The sequence below is a fragment of the Labeo rohita genome, unplaced genomic scaffold, assembly GCF_022985175.1.
Source record: "Labeo rohita strain BAU-BD-2019 unplaced genomic scaffold, IGBB_LRoh.1.0 scaffold_983, whole genome shotgun sequence".
Taxonomy (NCBI): Eukaryota; Metazoa; Chordata; class Actinopteri; order Cypriniformes; family Cyprinidae; genus Labeo; species Labeo rohita.
The window spans coordinates 7,426-30,655 of record NW_026129946.1 but is presented as its reverse complement, the minus strand read 5'-3'; the positions used below and the strand labels follow the sequence as shown (position 1 = coordinate 30,655).

At 36.1% G+C, this 23,230-nt stretch overlaps 1 protein-coding gene and 1 long non-coding RNA gene across 2 annotated transcripts; one reads left to right on the top strand and one right to left on the bottom strand.

Moving 5' to 3' along the window:
- Window positions 1–725: 725 nt before the first annotated feature.
- On the bottom strand, window positions 726–2,183 carry LOC127162614 (uncharacterized). The gene is made up of 3 exons (XM_051105411.1): window positions 2,175–2,183; window positions 1,911–2,090; window positions 726–1,558 (listed from the first exon to the last, which is right to left on the bottom strand). The coding sequence occupies exons 1-3, from the start codon at window positions 2,181–2,183 to the stop codon at window positions 878–880; spliced, it is 870 nt and encodes a 289-aa protein (XP_050961368.1). The 3' UTR covers window positions 726–877.
- Window positions 2,184–14,544: 12,361 nt separating this feature from the next.
- Window positions 14,545–18,865, top strand: LOC127162615 (uncharacterized). The gene is made up of 4 exons (XR_007827392.1): window positions 14,545–14,630; window positions 18,016–18,048; window positions 18,276–18,357; window positions 18,503–18,865. It is a non-coding gene; the product is annotated as an uncharacterized LOC127162615 (long non-coding RNA).
- The last annotated feature ends 4,365 nt before the right edge of the window (window positions 18,866–23,230 follow it).

Genomic DNA, 23,230 nt, shown 5'->3' with positions numbered 1-23,230 from the left:
TCAGATTCAAGCCAGTAAAGTATTTAGAGACAAAACTAAAAAAAGAAGAAGATAGAGCTCATTATTATTTTAAAACAGGGTTTTCATAAAAAGGTAATTTTTTGCTACAGGCAGATTCCAAATTTCATTTTCCATACAATGAATGCCACTTGCAGTTATATTTACAATCTATGTGAAACATTTTTAGGTTCCAGATCCAGTGTTGGGCTGAGTGACAATGCACAATGTAATAATGTAATGACAGAAAAACAAAAAAACAAAAACAGTAATATTGTAAAATATTACAATTTGAAATAAATATTTTCTATCTGGATGTATTTTGAAATGTACTTTATTCCTGTGATGCAAAGCTGAACTGTCAACATTGTTACCCCAGACTTCAGTGTCACATGATCCTTCAGAAATCATTCCAATATGCTGATTTCCCTGCTCAATAATTATTTTGGTCAGTTATTAATAATGATTTCTATTGTTATCAATGTTAAAAACAATGTTTTTTTTTTTTTTATTTTTTTTCAGGATTCTTCAGCATATTGAAATGATTTCGGAAGGATCGTGGGACACTGAAGACTGGAGTAATGATGCAAAAAATTCAGCTTTGCATCAAAGTAATAAATTACATTTTACAAGATATTGCAATAGAAAACAGTTATTTTAAATTGCAATACTATTTCACAATATTAGTGTTTTTACCGCATTTTTGAGCACATGAATGCAGCCCTTGGTGAGCAGAAGAGACTTTATTAAAAACAAAAACGGTTTCCAAACTTTTTACAAGTGTTGTATATATTACATTTTTTTTTTTTTATTATGAACACTTTATTAACATTTTTTTAATTGTGAACATGTTCAGCATGTCTTAAAATAAGTGTTGTCTTTACCGTGTTATATAGTCTGTATCACAGTCTGTCCCCTCTGACAAGGACCTGTTTTGTTCATGCATGTTTCCTGTATGGGTCATCATATATCCTGACATTGTGTCATACTCAGTCCTCGAGCCCAAATCAGAAGAACACACAAAAAGGAGATCCTGGCTTTCCACTTGCACTGGATCATCTGTTTTCATTTCTTTCTGTATGGGTGCACAAAACCGTCGGCTTCTTTTCTGTTTCTCCAGTAAAGAAATGCGAGATGTTGATAATTCTTGATCTTCACTTACCACTGATTTGGGTAGCAGAGGTTTACAAACCTTTTCCTCATCCAAATCATCCTCTGGTCCCAGAGCCTTCAAAGTGACTGAAAACAAGTTGATGTTCCCTGAGACATACACTGAACTACCCTGATTCCCTTTCAATTCTAACTGAGAATTTTTGACGTCAAGATGGCTGTTTCCATCTTCAAGCATGTTTAATATGAATTCCTTTTTACACTCATGTTCATCATGATGGATTTGTTCCATGGCTGTTCCATGGCTTTCTATACGGTAGATTCCTGAACTGTTATGGAGAATCAAAATAGCCTTCTGTTCTCCCTTATTAGTTTCCCGACCAACGTTGTCAAGTACACAATCCATGTAGCTGCAGTTGCTTTCATCTTCTTCCTCATCCTCTGTATCTGCCTGTGAGAACAGTAGTAGGTGAATTTTCAATAAACAGTTGAATTTTCAATTTCAATAGGTGAATTTTCCAAAACATGTTTCATGGTACAATTCTATAAAAGGCGACTGAGTCACTAGGAATAATCTGTACCATGGCTCATGCAAGTAAAGGAACCAGAATTTTAATAACTATTGGTATTATCTGCTGACAGATCATTTGCATATTAGATTCTTCACAGAATATTAGAAACTTAAATGTCAAAGTAATAGAACACATGTATTATATTATATCAATTAATGAAGCAACAGGGGGCCATAAAATAAAACAAAAGGTAAGATTCTATATAACAATAGAAACGGGTATTAGACAGACCTTGTTGACATAGTTTTCCTCATGTGCATGTTGCTTGCTTTCTGGATCTTCCTTTACATTCAGTGGGTTGTTTTCAGTGGAATGATTTTTAGATGCACAAATTAACTTTAAGTCGATCAATGAGACACACCCAGATAATGTCTTCTCAGGTTTCAGATAGTACGCTTTAGTTATGTTTCTCTAAATTGGGGGGGGGGTTGGGGGGACAGAGAGAGAAAATGTTAAACAACAATGGCAGGATAATACATAAGACTCCAACTCTACTAATTCCATATTGGTTCAAACAATGTAAGAGGACCCTGATTATAAGACAACCCCCTTTTTTAAGATGTACCTTTTGGAAAAAGGCCTTTTGAAAACCAAATCTTGCGTTTTATTAAGAAAAATACATTTTTCTTAAATAATTTTCATATTGCATTTTTTCTTATTTTAATTTTAGTTTTGAAAGTATGTTAAATACTGGTAAAATTGTACCAACAATCACATTTAAAAATATATCTGTAATATATCTTCAATATATTGATATATCTTTTGGTTCCATAACGCTAACATGACAATCAAGACTCATGTCGCTGTTTTTCTTTTTCTTTTGTTTTCACCTGTGATCTTTTAACATTACAATACACGTTACATTATGTATTTCTTGGCACATGCCTTGTACATGTATTTGATGACACCTATTGTTGTGGGTGTATTACTGATGTCAAATTCTAGACCCTCAATATATACCGACTGTGTTTTTTTTAGATGTAATTCCAAGAAAAAAAACATTGTCTTATATTCGGGCCAATACAGTAAAACGTTTGGACACACTTAAATGCATTTATGATTCTCATTATGTCCATAGCATTTGCTCACATATTGTAACACAGTTTGTGTTAAACAGAGTAGACTTTAACCACTGATTTGAACTGAAACTGACCACAAATGTCAGCACAAACATGGTCCAAAAAATAAAAATAAAAAAACACCTTAGACTCCAGAGGGGACTTTAAAGTAGACTTATCATTACTAACTTGACAACCAGTATTGGGGAGTAACTTGATACTTAACTTGTAACTTGATTTATTTTTTAGTAATGGAGTAATATAACATGTTATAATTTCTAATATAGTAATTAGAGTATAGTTCGAAGTCGAGGTCTCTACGTCTATACTTTGCTGCGTTACACCATTGCCGACAGAATGTAGCGTTTTGTCATCTAGATTGTAAATCGGGTGTAGCACATGTGACGTCCTCTGCCTGAGACCTACTTTGACTGGTAAGCACCTGCGAGGTGGATACTACCAATGAAAACAAACAGCATGGAGAGAGAAAAAACGATGTGTTCTGTAGCTGGAAAAACAGTCATTATTTTAAATTTTTTTCTGTCAAAGGCAAGACGATTATTATGCACTGTCAATTATGTGGGGGGGAAGAAAACCTTTTCAACTCCAAATTCAATTTAAAACACCTGAACGGGCAACGCATCAACTTCTACTGTCGAGCCTAGTGCCAGTGGATTAGAGACTTGATGGGCAAGTGCAGGAGGTTAGAATAAAATGACACCCAACAAAATGAAAGTATCTTTTATCAAAAAACAAATAAATTATTAATCTACTGCACAAAATCAACAAGAGCAACTAATATGAAATAAAAAAACGAGTTTCTATTTATAACACGTGTTTGCAGCATTGAGAAATGTTGATTTCTAAAACACAACAGGCAATTGTGTTAGAATCCACTCACCGCACAAAATTCTGGAGTTCCTGTGCAGTGCTGAAATTTGGGTGCTCACAAATCCTCTCAATATTACACATGAATTGTAGACATTATAAAAGATTCATTATGCATATATTCATTGTGTAATAACAGAGCTTTGTGTGACTGTGATTAACTTAATAAAAAAAAAAAATTCACATGTACATAGGTATTCATAGCCTTTGCGATGACACTCAAAATTGAGCTCAGGAGGATCCTGTTTCTATTTCTAGAAACATCCTTAAGATGTTTCTACAACTTGATTGGAGTCCACCTGTGGTAAATTCAGTTGATTGGAAAGGCACACACCTTTCTATATAAGGTCCCACAGTTAACAGTGCATGTCAGAGCACAAACCAGGCCATGCAGTCCAAGGAATTTTCTGTAGACCGCAGAGACAGGATTGTATCGAGGCACAGATCTGGGGAAGGGTACAGAAAAATCTCTGCAGCATTGAAGGTCCCAATGAGCACAGTGGCCTCCATCATTTGTAAATGGAAAAAGTTGGAACCACCAGGGCTCTTCGTAGAGCGGGCCACCTGGCCAAACTGAGAAATTGGGGGAGAAATGCCTTAGTCAGGCAGGTGACCAAGAACCCGATAGTCACTCTGAATGCCATTCAGCAAGGCTCTGAATACTTATGTACAGTGCCACCCACTGATATTGGCACCCTTGGTAAAGATGAGCAAATGTAGCTGTGAAAATAAACCTGCATAATTTATCTTTTAGACCTTTCATTAAAAAAAAAAAAAACTAACCTTTCATTAAAAATTAAAACAACGGAAAGTGGGGGGAATTCACATTATAAAAATTATAAAGTTAAAAAGTTTATAAAGTTTTTTGCATGTTGGCTACCACCATTATTGGCACCCCTAGAAATTCTTCCAAGTAAAATATTTTTGAAATATATTCTCGTTCATATTAACATTTTTTACACACCACCATGACTAGAAGCATTAAATTGTTCAGCCATGTCTTACCATTCCACAGAAATATAAATATGAGGAACAAATTCTCTTAATAACTATTGAAGGCCAAATTCCCTTAATCATCCATCACAAGGAGTAAAACCAAATAATGTATGTGATGTGCAGAACAAGATTGTTGAGCTTCACAAAATAGAAAGTGGCAGTATGAAAATAGCCAAAGCACTGAAAATCCCCATTTCCACCACCAGGGCAATAATTAAGAAGCTACAATCAACTAAAGATGTTACAAATCTGCCTGAAAGAGGACGTGTATCTATATCGTCCTAATGCACACTAAGGAGGAGAGTTTGAGTGGCCAAAGACTCTCCAAGGATCACAGCTAGAGAATTGCTGAGATTAGTTAAATCTTGGCGTCAGAAATCCTGAAACCAAAATAAAAATCAAACAGCCCCTACATCACCACATGATGTTAAAATGGGTTTTAAGAAAAAAAAAGCAAAAAACTCCTGGCTCATCCAAAAACAAACTCCAACATATTCAGTTGTCAGGCACGACTGGAACTTCAAATGTGACTGGCTTCTATGGTCAGACATAAAAAGAGCTTACTAGAAACAGAGATTAAAAAGTACCCCATGCCCATGGTTAAATATACTACTGAATCTTTAATGTTGTGGGCCTATTTTTCTGCTGGAGGTCCTGGGCATCTTGTTCAAATACATGTCATCATGGACTCAAAATACTAACAGATAAAAATAAATCTATACCTGGCTGCCTCTGTAAGAAATCTTTTAATGGACCATGTTTGGATCTTCCATCAAGACAATGACGCAAAACAAACATCAAAATCAACACAAAAATGTGTTGTGTGATGTGGCCCATTTATTTATTTTTGCTGCAGTGAGAAGCAGCTAGATGCAATTATCGCATGCCAGTATGCACTGGCTCGTTTAGTTTACACTCAAAGTAGATTGGTCTCTCTGGCGAGATTTGCAAATTGTCGATCATCAATGTGACTTCTGTAGAAGATTTTCATTAATAAAAGTCTGAAGTAAACAAGTATAATCAATGTGAATATAGCTATGTGAGCTACTATTATAATCATGTATCTCTTGTATGTACAGAGGACATAAAGAGTCCCGGAGAAGAGTGTAATGTGCAATTAAGTTAGTTTACCATCATGACCATGTATGTAAGGAGGCATGTGTGAATAATCAAGTTATTCAGATATTATGAACACGTTTCCTGAGTAAAATGTATGCATTGTATGGGGTAGAAGGACTATGTTAACGTAATGGCAAATACATCATAGTATCTAGGCTGCTGTTTAATACCCCTGTGGTGTTGGCTAATATTTATGTGCCTAACTTTGATGATGATAAGTTTTTCACTAAGTTTCTTTCTGTTTTACCAAATTTACATTCAAGTTATTTGATTATTGGAGGAGATTTCAATCTTTGTTTAAATCCTCAACTTGACAGAGCCTCTCAAAGAGGATCAGTCCTTTCAAAGTCAGCAAAAATAATAAATTCTTTCCTTAATGATTATGCTGTCATGGATGTTTGGTGATTTCTAAATCCATCTACGCATGGCTATTCTTTCTTTTCTCATGCTAATCAATCTTTCTCCCACATTGATTACTTTTTAATCGACAATAAGCTCTTATCATTGGTTCAACATTGTACTTACAATGCAATTGTCATTTCAGACCATTCTCCTCTTATTCTAGGCCTGAGGTTCGAATGTAGGTACACACAGCACCCACTTTGGAGGCTGAATGTTCGCCTGCTAACTACTGAGGACTTTGTCCAGACTATTTCTTCCCAAATAGACTTTTTATTAGTGAGAACGCCACCTCAGATATAACACACAGCACAATTTGGGAAACATTCAAAGCCTATATTAGAGGTCAAATTATATCTTACACGTCATTTGAAAAGAACAAACAGAGGAGGTCTATGGCAGATCTGACAGACCGTATCTCGCAGTTAGAAAATCAATATATAAATATAGCTGCAAGCAGTGATGGGCAGGCCCTCGCCGCCAGCACATCTGCAACCCTGGTGCCATGAGAAAAACGGTCCCCAGTGGGCACATGCATTGACAGTAACCCTGTGGCAGTCTGGATTGAAGTGTTACAGCTTTTAAATTCTTTTAAATCATTCTGACAGACTGAGAATGAGCTGAAAAAGATTCCTTATCCTATGAGGTCATCTTGTGTTCATCCTTGGTATAATTGTCTTCATCTGCTAGTTTACATGTGTGATATTTTAAATGTTTTTGCGGTCTCTGAAAATATGATAAACATATTAGAATTAGCATAATGCACTTTAAATATTCTCTCCCTTTCTCTCTCTCTCTCTCTCTCTCTCTCTCTCTCAATTCAATTCAATTCAAATGAGCTTTATTGGCATGACTGTGTAACATATCACAATGTTGCCAAAGCAATAAGTATATTATACAAACATATAGATTGACAGAAAAAAAAAAAAATACAGAGAGTTATTGTAAATGGTTAATTGTAAAGAGGGTATCAGTCTTTTTCCCTCATTTGGTGGCAGGAGTACACATACTGCGTTGCCAGGTGGATGCATTTTTCCTTCTCTCCCAATATATACGAGAGTTTCTCTGTGTTGCTTGTTTGCTGGAATTCAGGTGACACTAGTGCTATTTGTTTGAAATAGGCATCTCTGATGTGTTTATATTTGCTGCACTCTGTAAGGAAGTGCAGCTCGTCCTCTATGAGACTCTCTGTGCAGTGAGAACACAGTCGGAGCTCTCTGGCTCTCCAGCTCTGTTTGTGTCGGCCCGTCTCTACACTCAGGATGTGCTCACTCAGACGATATTTCGTCAGCAGCTTTCTGTGACCATAGTTTTTAATACTGCTCAGGTATGGCGCTAATTTATAATCAGATTTTATACTATAGAAGTAAGTTAGTTTCTTTACTTGAGTTACTTTTTGCTGCCAATCATGAATGTATTCTTCCTGGGTTATTTTTTCAGCTTCTTTAACTTTTGACTGTTTACACTGAATTGTGGAATTGAGTTGATGTTTTTCCACTAAATAGTGTAAGGGGTCACTCTCTGGGTGTTTTTGCCGATAAGTGAAAGCACTGTAATGGTAAAGCCCAGTTCCGCCCTGCAGCCCAGATTTGGGGCGTTTCTGTGAATTCCCAGGATGTTTTTGCAGAACTCAAGGTGAAATATTTCTACAGGGTTTTTGTCCCATGTTTCATAGTTTAGTTTAAATTTGGGGCCCCAGATTTCAGAGCCATAGAGCAGAATGGGTTTGATGATGCTATCAAAGATTTTTAGCCACAGTTTAATGGATGGATTGAATTTGAACAGGGGTCTTCTTATACTGTAAAAAACCCTGCGTGCCTTATCTGTCAGGTCTTTTATTGCAGTATTGAACTGACCAGAGGCTGAGATTGTCAGACCCAAATAATTATAACAGGTGACATGATTAAGAATTGTTCCCCCAATTTGTTCCTCTCTCTCTCTCATACACACACACATAACTACCCAGGCACAAACTCAACACACACACATAACAGCAAAAGCCAATCCCCCGACACAGAGTTAGAGTGAGAGAGTTAGAGTGAGATCAGATGTTTAATAGTTTTTTTAATTTTCTATGTTTTGTAGACTATTTTATATCAATGAAATTACTCATTTATTTCTCAGAATGACTAGTTCTATGTATGTAAAAAAAAATGAAGTGTTTGGATGCTGCATTCTTACAATCTGCCAATTTAGAAGTGTGATATTTCAAATGTTTTTGCGGTCTCTGAAAACATGATAAACATATTTCCTACAAATGACTTGTTTTTCATATGTAAAAAGTTGTGAAGAGTCAAGATAATGCACTTTAAATGCACTCTGTCTTCTCTGTCTCTCTCTCTCTCTCTCACACACAGCCACTCAACTACCCCCAACACTTACACACACACATACTAACACTTAATCCCTTCCCCCCCTACACAGAGTTAGAGTGAGAGTTAGAGTGAGATCAGATGTTTAATAGTTTTTTAATTTTCTATTTTTTGTAGACTATTTTATATAGATAGAAGTAAGCATTTATTACTCAGAATGACTAGTTCTGTGTATATAAAAAGTTTTGAAGTGTTTGGATGCTGCATTTTAAAATTATGGTTATGATTTTTACTGCTAATTTTTACGATTTTTACGCCCATTTATGAGCCTTTGCCAGTGTCTAACTATCATTAATACTGATGTGTGTGTTGAGTTTCATGACAATCTAAGCTTATTAAGTGCCCCAAAAACACAGGAAACAAGTTTGAAGTTTGTGAAAGTTTGACACGTTACCATGGCAACCGCATGTAATGTATCCGCGATCCCTTTACAGATTCTCATGGGCCATGTTTTGACATTATTCTGATGAAGTTTGAAGCCAATTGGGTAAAATTAACCATGTGATATCAAAGCATTTTTAAAAGAGACACACTTCCTGTTGCCAGTTGGTGGCGCTATAACTTTTAACTCCTAATAGTCACATCTATCTGATCGGCATCATACAACAAACAAACCGCTGAAGTTTCATCAAAATCAGACGATGTATGCAAAAGTTATTAGCCATTTCCTGTTTCACATTTCTCGCCATAATTTCAACGCCTCGCCACGGCCAAACCGTTCGAGATATCAAAAATCCCCTCACAATTTTTCATCCCCAATGTCTTGAGATCAGGTTGACCGAGTTTGGTGGCAATTGGGTAAAAAACCTAGGACTAGTATATCAAATTCCAGAGCATGCGCTTTTTAAAAAACCCTGAATAACTCACTTCCTGTTGGGATTAGCTAATGACATAGAGTGCGTGAGTTGTTCGGCTCAGTGAGTTCTATATGTGTACCGAGTTTCATATGTATATGTGCAAGTATGTGTGGGATATACCCTCAAGATTCCAGGGGGTGCTGTTCCAGTCCCCTTGTAGAAAAGTGTTCCAGCCTCTGCCCGGCCTAATGGCCGCAGATTCCAAGGTGTGTGCCAATTTTCAAGAGTTTTTGAGCATGTTAAGGGCCCCAAAACCCCCAAAACCTTGAAAAAAAAAAAATAAAAAAAAAATAATAAAAACAATAGCTGCAAGCAGCGATGACGGGCCCGGGCCCGCCCCCAGCGCAATCGCCATGCCGGTAGCATCAGGAAAATGGTGCCCGGCGGGCACATGCATAGACAGTAATCCTGTGGCAGTTTGGATTGAAGGGTTACAGCAATGAAAGGGTTAAAAGCAAACTGCGGCAACACTTTCTATGAAGCCCGTATTTATAATACTCTAAGGAGTGTTAGTTCACATGTATTTGGACAATTGCTTATTGTCAATAGACTAGGGGGACCATCAAAATAAAACATAATATATAATGTAAAAAATAAATGTAATATGATATAGTCCATTATAAATTAAGTAGATTTGATATATTGTCCATTGTGTTATAAAATATCATAATCTTAAAAGTTATAACCTCAAATACTCAAGTATTTTAATGTATTATAATTGTTGTTATGATTATTCATGAGATGATATAACATATTATAAGGTTTTTATAATGCATTATGCATTCATTATAATCCCTTATAAATACCATTATAATGTATTGGGCTTCATAGAAAGTGTTACCCAAAATGCTTTTACATCATTCTGATAGACTGAGAATGAGCTGAAAAAGATTCCTTATCCTATGAGGTCATCTTGTGTTCATCCTTGGTATTATAGTCTTCATCTGCTAGTTTACATGTGTGATATTTGAAATGTTTTTGCGGTCTCTGAAAATATGATAAACATATTTCCTAAGAATGACTTGTTTTTCATATGTAAAAAGTTGTGAAGAGTTAGGATAATACACTTTAAATACACTCTGTCTCTCTCTGTCTCTGACAGCCACCCTCCCCCACTGTCAACACTCACACTTACACACACACTTAACGCACACACACAGAGTTAGAGTGAGAGAGTTAGAGTGAGATCAGATGTTGAATAGTTTTTTAATTTTCTTTTTTTTGTAGACTATTTTATATCGATGGAAGTAAGCATTTATTACTCAGAATGACTAGTTCTATGTATGTAAAAAGTTTTGAAGTGTTTGGATGCTGCATTTTAAAGTTATGGTTATGTTTTTTACTGCTACTTTAATAAATCATCATAAATCAACCATTCAAGATATCCCAAATCCACTCACAATTTAACATCTTCAGTATGTTTGCATCATGTTGACAAAGTTTGGTGTAAATTCATTGTTTTTTGTAGGAGTAGTATTCATTCGTTCACAGCTATATTTTTCCAAAAATCCACATTCAAATCAAAATAGCAGACTTCCTGTTGGTCGCAGCTAATGGATGTAAATTAGAAAGTTGTCCGGCTTGATGAGACCAATATACATACCAAGTTTGGTGTGTGTAGCTAAAACTAACCCCCCACTTTTGACAAAAGGTGGCGCTATAGAGCGCCTCCTCCACACCCATTTATGAGCCTTTGCCAGTGTCTAACTATCATTAATACTGATGTGTGTGTTGAGTTTCATGAAAATCTAAGCTTATTAAGTGCCCCAAAAACACAGGAAACAAATGTTAAAGTTTGACACGTTGCCATGACAACAGCATTTAATGTATCAACGACCCCTTTACAGATTCTCATCGGCCGTGTTTTGACATTATTCTGATGAAGTTTGAAGCAAATCGGGTAAAAATAACCATGTGATATCAAAGCATTTTTAAAAGAGACACACTTCCTGTTGCCAGTTGGTGGCGCTATAACTTTGACTCCTAATAGTCACATCTATGTGATCGGCATCATACAACGAACAAACCGCTGAAGTTTCATCCGAATCAGACAATGTGTGCAGTAGTTATTAGCCATTTCCTGTTTCTCATTTCTCGCCATAATTTTCAACGCCTCGCCACGGCCAAACCGTTCGAGATATCAAAAATCCCCTCACAATTTTTCATCCCCAATGTCTTGAGATCAGGTTGACCGAGTTTGGTGGCAATTGGGTAAAAAACCTAGGACTAGTATATCAAATTCCAGAGCATGCGTTTTTGACAAAACCCAGAATAACCAACTTCCTGTTGGGATTAGCTAATGACATAGAGTGCGTGAGTTGTTCAACTTGATGAGTTCTATATGTGTACCGAGTTTCATATGTGTACGTGCAAGTATGTGTGCTATATGACCCTCCAAATTCCAGGGGGCGCTGTAGAGTCCCCTTGCCACGCCCATGTACCAGTCTCTGCCCGGCCCTAATGGCCGCAGATTCCAAGGTGTGTGCCAATTTTCAAGAGTTTTTGAGCATGTTAAGGGCCCCAAAACCCCCAAAACCTTGACAAAAAATAATAATAATAATAATAAAATCCTAAAAAACAATAGCAAGCAGCGATGACGGGCCCTCACAAAAAACAATAGCCAGTGCATCGGGCCGGGCCCTGGTGCCATCAGAAAAAATGGTGCCGGTAGCATCAGAAAACATGCCCAGCGGGCATTAACAGTAACCCTGTACCAGTTTGGATTGAAGGGTTACAGCAATGAAAGGGTTAAAATCAAAAATGTGCTTGTAAGTCATTCTGATACACTGAGAATGAGCTGAAAAAGATTCCTTATCCTATGAGGTCATCTTGTGTTCATCCTTGGTATTACAGTCTTCATCTGCTAGTTTACAAGTGTGATATTTTAAATGTTTTTGCGGTCTCTGAAAACATGATAAACATATTTCCTAAGAATGACTTGTTTTTCATATGTAAAGTTGTGAAGAGTTAGGATAATGCACTTTAAATGTCTCTCTCTGTCTCTCTGTCACACACACACAGCCACAGCAACTACCTCAGACTTACACACACACATTCACACACCACACAGAGTTAAGCCCATCCCCCGACAAGAGTTAGATGAGAGAGTTTTCTATTTTTGAGAGAAGTTTATAGTGAAGATGCATTTATTTTACAAAAACCCATTCTAACCAACTTCCTGTTTTTTTTAGCTAATTTTTAATTTGTAGTCTCATTTTTTGTAAACATAAAAAGTTGTTCAATTTATTATTTCTTATTTAGTATTGATGTTTCCATTTGTGTAAAATTTTCAATTTTTTGTGCTACTTTGACAAATCAAATTCCAGGGGCGCTGTAGAGTCATTGCCACGCCCATGTAAATCAAATGCCAGCGGCCCTAATGGCCACAATGGCCACAGATTCCAAGATGTATAAAATTTTCAAGAGTTTTTGAGCATGTTAAGGGCCCCAAAACCCCCAAAACCTTGAAAAAAAAAATAATAAAAAAATAAATGTAATACACATTTGCAAGCAAAATATAGCTGCAAGCAGCGATGACGGGCCCTCGCCGCCAGCGCATCCGCAACCCTGGTGCCATCAGAAAAATGGTGCCCAGCGGGCACATGCATTGACAGTAACCCTGTACCAGTTTGGATTGAAGGGTCACAGCAATGAAAGGGTTAAAAGCAAAGTGCTTGTAAGTCATTCTGATACACTGAGAATGAGCTGAAAAAGATTCCTTATCCTATGAGGTCATCTTGTGTTCATCCTTGGTATTACAGTCTTCATCTGCTAGTTTACAAGTGTGATATTTTAAATGTTTCTGCAGTCTCTGAAAACATGATAAACATATTTCCTAAGAATGACTTGTTTTTCATATGTAAAAAGTTGTGAAGAGTTAGGATAATGCATTTTAAATGCACTCTGTCTCTCTCTCTCTCTCTCTCTCACACACACACACACACACCACACACAACTACTACCCCAGTCACACTTACACACACACACACACACAGACTTAAGCCCATCCCCCGACACAGAGTTAGAGTGAGAGAGTTAGAGTGAGAGCAGATGTTGAATAGTTTTTTAATTTTCTATTTTTTGTAGACTCTTTTATATCGATGGAACTAAGCATTTATTTCTCAGAATGACTAGTTCTATGTATGTAAAAAATGTTGAAGTGTTTGGATGCTGCATTTTAAAAATACGTTCATGTTTTTTTACTTCTAATTTAATAAATCACCATAAATCAACCATTCAAGATATCCCAAATCCACTCACAATTTAACATCTTCAGTATGTTGGCATCACGTTGACAAAGTTTGGTGTAAATTCATTGTTTTTTGTAGGAGTAGTATTCATTCATTCACAGCTATATTTTTCCAAAAATCCACATTTAAATCAAAATAGCAGACTTCCTGTTGGTCGCAGCTAATGGATGTATATTAGAAAGTTGTCCAGCTTGATGAGCACAATATACATACCGAGTTTGGTGTCTGTAGCTTAAACTAACCCCCCCACTTTTGACAAAAGGTGGCGCTATAGAGCGCCTCCTCCACGCCCATTTATGAGCCTTTGCCAGTGTCTAACTATCATTAATACTGATGTGTGTGTTGAGTTTCATGAAAATCTAAGCTTATTAAGTGCCCCAAAAACACAGGAAACAAATGTTAAAGTTTGACACGTTGCCATGGCAACAGCATTTAATGTATCAACGATCCCTTTACAGATTCTCATCGGCCGTGTTTTGACATTATTCTGATGAAGTTTGAAGCAAATCTGGTAAAAATAACCATGTGATATCAAAGCACTTTTAAAAGAAACACACTTCCTGTTGCCAGTTGGTGGCGCTATAACTTTGACTCCTAATAGTCACATCTATGTGATCGGCATCATACAACATCGAACAAACCCTGAAGTTTCATCAGAATCAGACAATGTGTGCAATAGTTATTAGCCATTTCCTGTTTCTCATTTCTCGCCATAATTTCAACGCTCGCCACGGCCAAACCGTTCGAGATATCAAAAATCCCCTCACAATTTTTCATCCCAGTGTCTGTCTTGAGATCAGGTTGACCGAATTTGGTGGTAATTGGGTAAAAAACCTAGGACATGTATATCAAATTCCAGAGCATGTTGGGATTTACTCTTTAAAATGTGAGCATTTTAGCGCGGACAGATACACTGGATGTGATATGAACAATGGATTGAATCTAAGGAGGATGAGGACTGTAAGAGCTGGAAGAAATAAGTAAAAGTTCAAGTAAATGTGTCGTAGCAATCGTAAGAAACTTTAAATCACACGTCAGCTTTTTCACATGTGTAGGTGGTTGTTCATTTTTAGAAAACCTATGCAATAGTGGTTTCTGTGGTTTGTCGTGCACTGTGTTGTTCCCGCTGTCTAACGATTCATCTGACTGTATCTCCTTTGAGACGGGCAATCTGATAATACATTTATAAATTTTTTATTTTTATTTTTAGTGTTCTTTTATTTGTATGTTATTCTTGTATTTGAACATGAATAATTTGAGCTGCAGTTCATCAAAACAAACGATACACACAAACTCACATCAAATCGATAAGAAATTATGCAAACAGTTCAACAAGTAAAAGAAGACACTGTTCTGTGTAAGCTGATCGGTTATCATTCCCAGAAGAAAGAAAGAGGTAGATCTAGAGGAAGATAAACAAAAAGCATGAGGACCACATTTTCGGATGCAAATCAAGCAAACCTCAGTTGTAAAGCATGGCTTGACACTGAGAGAGGCGGGACAGAGGGTTCAGACTATATATATGTATATGTGTGTGCGTGTGTGTGTGTGTACTTGTTTTTGCTACATTGTGGGGACCAAATGTCCCCACAAGGATAGTAAAACCTGAAATTTTTGACATTGTGGGGACCGGCCTGCAAATAGTAAATGGTGTTTATCTGAGAGTGTAACGATCGATGCAAACATGTTTTCTGTAAGGGGTAGGTTTAGGGTTAGGGTTGGGTTAGGGGATAGACAATATGGTTTGGTCAGTATAAAATCTATAGAAGTCTATGGAAAGTCCCCACAATTCACAAAAACAAACGTGTGTGTGTGTGTGTGTATACAGGGCTCTCAAGTCTCACGCATCCACCGTGAGACACACGCATTTCAACCAGTTCACACGCTTTCACGCCACACCTTGTATTTCTCACGCTAAAAAGTAAGGGATAACTTGTGCTGCTATACTGTTAATGGACGAGGCGCAGGCTTGCATGGGGTGTTCATAGCTGTCTTCACAGTTAAATGCCATCAAATCTGTGTAAAAATATTGTAACCCCTTTGTGATTTTCGTAAGTAACTGTAATTTAACTATACATTGTTTCTCAGCAACTTTAACCGATTAGTTACAATTATTTTGTAATTAAATGATGTAATTCCATTACATGTAACTAGTTAAGTTTGAGCCCCTACCACTGTCATCAAGGCATCAATATGTGCAACAAACACTTGCAATACAAAATGAAATATGTGGTTTCTCTCTCTCTCTCACATACACACACACACACAGCTTGACATGCTCAAGTTCTGCAATACTGTATGTGCAGGCCTACAGTATGTACTTTGAGCCCTGCTGTTTATTGGGTGATTTGTGGCCAAATTTCTTTTGAATTTTGATATATTTGTATTTTTTTTAAATAGATTTTATTTTTTATGAATTTGACTTTAATCAAACTTACCAGTTGTTAAAGTTTCAATTTTGTTCTGGTCAATGTGACCAATAAATAAAATTTAACTTCTAGCAAAAACTGGAGAGAATTGCGTGGGGCCGGAGGGCTCCTCTCCTAACAGATAAAATCTCACTCCAAACTTTTTCTAAAACTTGAGAGCCCTGGTGTATGTATGTATGTATGTGTGTGTTTATTAGGAACAACGGAAGGAGAGGCAGATTTAAACCAGTCTACAACATTTTTTTTTTTATTTATTCGTTTTCATGCTTTCCACCGATGTCAGAGGACAATGTAAGTACCATCTAAAATCTAACAACACTCTTTTCAGCGTGTCTTTTCTTGTAAAGGTAATGTTTTATAAAGAGAGTGTGGTTTTAAAACCGTACTTTGTCTCCATCTGCTGGTCAGTTTGAAATGTATAACTCTTTAATCCATGCGTTGTCCTGATGGGACGTTGTGAGCCGACTATTGTTTGTATCGTACAGTGTTCGCGTTAACCACTGGCTGCAGTGAGAACTGCATCGTTTTGCAGACAGTGTCAGATCTGGGCCTCAATCAGTGATTCGTTTGAAAGGTTTTTCTTTCTTTTTCTTTTTTACAACTCCACATGAAATCACGGCAAAATAGCTACTAGCAGAGATTGCACAATCCTGAAGCCCCGCCCAGCTCAAGCAACTTCTTAAATTATACCTCACTTCCTAAAAGTGAAAGTAGACTTTCTCCAACTCTTCAGTCTCAGCAAGCTGTAAGTACACTTCTGTTAATTCATGAACTCAAGTTGCTCAAACAGCTTGGGCATGCAAATTAATGTGGCATATTTATGAAATAAATCTAGTTTTAACTTATTGCTAGACTAATCAAGATGTGGACATAGAAATGTTTAGGATGTATACAAAGCATATATTCTCCTCCCCTCAATGCAGTCGCCTACTCTCACCTACATTTCAGGCGAGGCCAGGGGCATCTCAAACGAGCCTGTTGACAGTCTGTGTCAAAACATCAGAAAGGCTCCCTGTCATTGGTCGTACTGGCGTTTGGCTCCTTGCCTGTTTTTTTTTTTTTTTTTTTTGTGAAGGGTTTCCCCAGTACGACGGCGTTTTAGTGCCACCTTAAAAAAAAATAAATCTAAGATTACGAGATTAAACTCGTAATATTTTGAGAATAAACTCGAAATTACGAGAATATTTCGACTTTTTTCCTCGTAACATTTCGACTTTATTCTCGGAAATTGCCTCTTTTGTGCAGTCTGAAATGGCGACCAGTGGTCGACTCCACGGATATCGGTGGTTACATCTGCGTGCTAATTGAAGAGGATATGTTGTTTCTCAAGAAACTTTAGCCGCTTTTCCACTATCGGGCCGAACCGTTCTCTTCGCTTAACCGTTCCGTTCCGTGCCGATCCGGGCCAGTCAGCACGGATACGGTTTCATTTTCCACTGTGGTGCTGATAACGGAACTTTGGAATGTAAATACAAATGTGTCAGTCGTTGCCTTGGTAACGCAATTGTAATATAAACAGAGATATGATCAGATATTTCTGTTTTTGGGACTTTGTTAAATAACAGATAAAAGGACACAACTATAAACAACGCAAAAAAATAAAATAAACAGAAGGCGACGACAGGTATAAGGTTACCAACAAATGCTGAGGGGATGTGCATGCTAACTGAGACGGACAGCATTCTAAGAACCGTTCGGCACGACAGTGGAAAAGCGGCTTATGAGGATGATGATCAAATAAAGCAATCGATCCTGAAGGATTTGAACACGGATCGCTCGACGTCTCCGACGTCGCCAGTACTTCTGCCGGGGTCTCAGCGCATTGTATATTCATATGAAAACTCAAGCCGTAGTCAATCTTGGTTGCACAACAGCTTCAGTCTGTTTGTGTTGTGGATGGAAGCATGCAATACATTCACGTAAAAATACGACTTTATTTTCGTAATTTTACAATTTTGTGTTTTTCAGTGAGGAATCAAACTGCAGTGACTCCAAACTCAGGTGAGTTTCAGCTGATAAACGTCTGATTATTCACTAATAAAACACTGCACATCTGATTCACACTCAATTCAATCTTTCTCTCATATTTGTGATCATTGTGTTTTTAAAGATCTTCTGAATGAAGTGTCTCTCCAGCACTCAGGTACAACATTCACAGCTTTAAACCTCTTTCTAATATTGATTAATCATTATAGATCAGCTGATTTGATATTTGATCACTTGTTTAGATCAGCTGTGGTGGCTTCTGGCTGTTTTCATCATCATGTTTCTGGCATTTCTCTGTTTCTTGCTGCGTAAAAGGATCTCCAGGTGAGACTGCTGTCATCAATCACCAATTCAGTTTATATTTTATTTTAATTACCTTCTTTTTACAAAATCACATGTACAGTTAAGATCAGAAACAGATGGATGTTGAGACATTTGCTGTATGAAGCTTCATGTGCTGCATCTATAGGACACTGATGAAGGTCAGATCTGATGATCCTCATGCAGTGCAGGAATCTGAGCAGTTAAAAGCTCCTGAGATTGAGGTTTGAATCAACATCACGGATCATTCTTCATATCTGCTCAAACCTTCACCGTCTCTGATCCGCCAACATCCACACCATCTGCTGAAGACATCTGAACCAATCCACAACGTTAAAAACCAAGGCACTTACCACAAACAATTATTCTTTTCTGTGTTTTATTTCTACTCTGACTTGTTTCCTGATCTAGCTTTGAAATAACCTGTCAATTTGGATAAAAGTATCTGTAAATGAGTAAATGTAAATGAAAATGGTTCATTTTTAATGTTGTTTATTCACTAATTTCTTGTATCTGGAAAAAATTTATCTGTAAATTACATGATTTTACATTATTATTCTTTCAAACCCTGACTTTAAAAAAAAATAAATAAATAAATAAACACTCATTTTTAAACTATGTGCATACTAGTTTAGATTTTAAATGATGCTTCACCCAAAAACTGTCCTCGTTTATTCATCCTCATGTATGATTTACTTTCTTGTATTTTAATATTTTAGCCAGGAAAGGAAGATTTGATATAGGTTGATTTATTTAAATTGTCCAAAATCTAAGTTGTGCTTCTTGAGTACTGGGGTAACAGCAGCAATTTTTAATGCAGCTGGGACAACATGAGTACTTAAGGATTCATTCATTGTGTTAGGCACTGCTGGGCACAAATGCTCAAAACATGCACAAATGGTCAAAATAGAGATTTCAAAAACAACTGTATCAAATATGTAACTTAGTGTAGTTTTTTGTTTCAAAATCTGAAACCCCATTTGTATTATAAAGCTTGAGGCCATTTTTATTATTAATTTTTATTATTATTATTTTATGTGGTACTTTTTTCTAACTCAAGACAATTAAATCATGTCTCTTAACTGTTTTGTAATCAATCAAAATGAGCATCTCTTACAACTAGTCAATTCTGTTTGATTAATTTTAATTTGAAAAAATTATTATTATTTCAAAACGATTATTATGCTTAAATACAAATATTACAGTTTAAATATTCCACTATTACTTTTCAAATTTTATTATTTATTTATTTATATAGATTTTTTTTTTTTACGTCTGCACACAGGTGTTTGTAACCCTAAACGTAGCCCTTACTTGTAATACAAAAATCAGTTTTTTTGATTTGTAAATGTAGTGACTTCAGATCTAAATCCGGCTAAGTTTAAAACGAAAGATTGAAATACCTGTGCATGCCCAGTAGCAGAGCTTTCTCCGTTCTAGACCTTAACATTGTCTGCTGTCTGCTTCCACTGCTTTGTGTACAACCAAAAAGTTCGGACGAAAATCCTTAAGCTTTCATCAATTTTGGACAAGGACTCGCTTAAGGTACGAAATATGTTTAATATGTATGTTTTTGTTTGTCTTGTTTTCCACAGTTTGAATGTTTCACGTTTATATTTCGATCTTTGCTTTGTAATGAAGTTTGGCTCACTGTTCTTTGTAAAAGTTTTGATCGTCTGACTTCAGCTGGAAGAAATGAAATACTTTGACAAAAACCTCTTTAAAACGTCTCTCACATTTACATTATTGAGTTAAATTTATATTTCTTATTTCTTGTCATTTGTCACAACACTCCACTGCCATGCTCTCATAAAAGAGCATAGAGGACAACACACTCTTTGTATTCGGGCTTCCGGTGTCGTGCATCCTTATGTGGATACACATTCAACATTATTTGTTGAATTTTAAGAACATAATGATTTGTTTTATATTTGTTGATATTCAATTGAAAAAGACGAAATAAATAAATAAATAAATAAAAAATCCCACTCTGTTTGCTCTGCAAAGATTTTTGTATGCCATATTTTCCACCCACGTTACACAATAGAACGTTAAGAAAGTGTTAAAGGAGTTCACTTCCAGAACTACAATTTACAGATAATGTACTCACCCCATTGCCATCCAAGATGTTCATGTCTTTCTTTTTTTATTTATTTTATTTATTATTATTATTATTTTTTTTTCTTTTGAGGAAAACATTTTAGGAATGTTCTCCATAAAGTGGACTTCAATGGTGCCCACGAGTTTGAATGTCCAAAATGCAGCTTCAAAGGGCTCTTAACAATCCCAGCCAAGGGATAAGGGTCTTATCTAGTGAAACGATCAGTCATTTTCTAAAAATAAAATAAAATAAACATGTATATACTTTTTTTTTTACAAATGCTGGTCTTGTTTAGCTCTGCAATGTGCAGTACTCTGTGCACTCCGGTTCAAAACTCCAATCTCATTTTCTACCTGTCTTTTCAACTTATCCTAACTGTCTTGAACTGGAATACACAGAGTACACATGCACATCGCAGAGCTAGACAGTATACGAGCATTGGAGGAAATATTTTATTTTACTTTTTTTTTTTTTTTTATGCAATTTATATAATGTGTTTCAAATGTACTTTATTCCTGTGATCAAAGCTGTGATCTTCAGTGTCACATGATCCATCAGAAATTATTCTAATATGCTGATTTGCTGCTCAAGAAACATTATTATTAATGTTGAAATAGTTGTGTATCTTATTTGTGGAAATTGTGATAAGCTGACATTTCTTTACTGTGCTTGGTTATTTTTCACATTGATCCTGTTATTTGCTGTCAAATAATAGATTACAAGACCTATGGCTCATTTCCTCTTGGTTTATCAAAAAATTAAAGACTTAAGACTTGTTCGATGATGGTGGTGTAACTTGGGTGAAAAATATTGGCTTTGAAGAGCAAACAGTGCAGAACCTGTTTATTTTATTTGTCATAAAAAAAGTAATAATAATAATAATAATAATAATAATAATAATAAAATAATTTAGTATGTTCTCAATACATTTAACAAACCATGTTTATCCACATAAGGATGCAATAACTACATACAATAAATAAAATTAAATGAAAATGGAAGAGCAACACAAACATGTATTAAATTAAAGATCAACACAGAATGCAACATAAAAAAGTTAAGACGTCGCACCTGACATTTGTGATTGTATTCACACTAAACAGCCTTTCATAAAAATGTATTTAGAATTAAACATTGTGAAGCTAAAGTTTGTGAAAGGAAAAACAGTCTTTCAATTTCAATCACAGGAGTGAAACAGCTGATCAGGTTCAAGAATTACTGCAGAAGACTGAAGACAGGAAAACACTTGGAAATTTATCACAGGAAAATGAAGAGGAGCAGCAGCATGATCAGTATTGTCAATTGTAAGTTGTCTTGTTATAAATTACTTCATTACTGCAGCAAATCTAAGTTAAGCATCTGTGTGTTTAAAATAAGCACTAATATTTGTCACGTAGAGTATCTGCAAATTCCTTAAATGTACATGTAAATTAAAAAGGAAAAACTCAGTTTATTGAGAATAAGTGTAAGGGATAAATGTACATGCAGCCATCATCATCACAAAACAAATCCAGATGCTGGTGCAGCACATTATCTGGATGTACGCCTACATTTCTCACTGATTACACAGCTACTTTCAGATATATAAACAACAGAGAAAAACCATCTCTTATGTAGCTTTGCCAATCAGAATCCAGCATTCAGACAGACTATGGTATAATGAGATTTAAATATTTATTGCATGTATGTGATGAGTGATTTGATCTTTCTGTTGTAGTTTCAGATAAAGATCCAAATAAGAGGATATTTTCAATCAGGGTTTGTGTTGCTGGGAAAAAACTGGAGCTGGAAAAAGTGCCACTGCCACCATCCTGAGCAGAAATGTGTATGAATCGCCAATAAAGTACAACTCCGAAACCAAAGAGAGGAATAATAGGAAGATCAGATGGAATGTTAAACATTAGTAATAAGGAGATTCAAAATGCCAGTTTACCTGACCTGTGCAGAAAAATAGAGTTGACGGTGAAAGGTGGAAAGACACACTTCACAAAAATATGTATATTTTTTGAAACAAAAATGCATTCAAAAGAACTTGGGTGGAAAGTTGAAGGTTTACAAACAAGAGGCAGAGTGTGGTTTTGATCATCTGCTAAATCCTTATTATTTTTTACTGCAAATACATTAGAGATAGACTGACATGGCATTGAAGTAGCAATAATAATTTTCATTTGATTACCTGAATCAAACACAATTTATACTCTGAACAGAGCAGACATTTACAGATGTTTTCTGTCCTCAAACTGCACCATTACTGGTTTAAACACTGGCCCAGGTTTTTAAAAGATTTTTTGTTCAGGACAGGCTTAGATTGCCATTTAGCTTTAATACAATGAATTTAGGCCCAGATTATGCAGAGCTGTAATAGCTGCTAATGCTGGATATTTGGATGATTTGAAAATTTAGTTTTTCCGATGTATAAACTGTTTATGTAATAAAATATGTTTTCATAGTTTGTGTTATCCCTTAACAGTGCAAAATTATCACAAATTAAAAAGGATTCATGCAAATATTGTCCAAAACCCTACTTCTCTAGGTGTTTCCAAACTTTTGGAGGGCAGTGTATATTTGATGAAACCGAGAAATACATGAAGAAGAAGAAATTGGATGGAAAGTTGAAGGAGTACAAACAAGAGCAAAAGATGGTTGATGGTTGAACTGAATGGCAGAAAATACTCTGGTGTTTAGAGATTCAGACTGACAGTGGCTTTGAGTTCAATCTTCCCTCTGATTCACTGAATCAAACACTCAATGTTGACTGTGAACAGAGCTGGTATT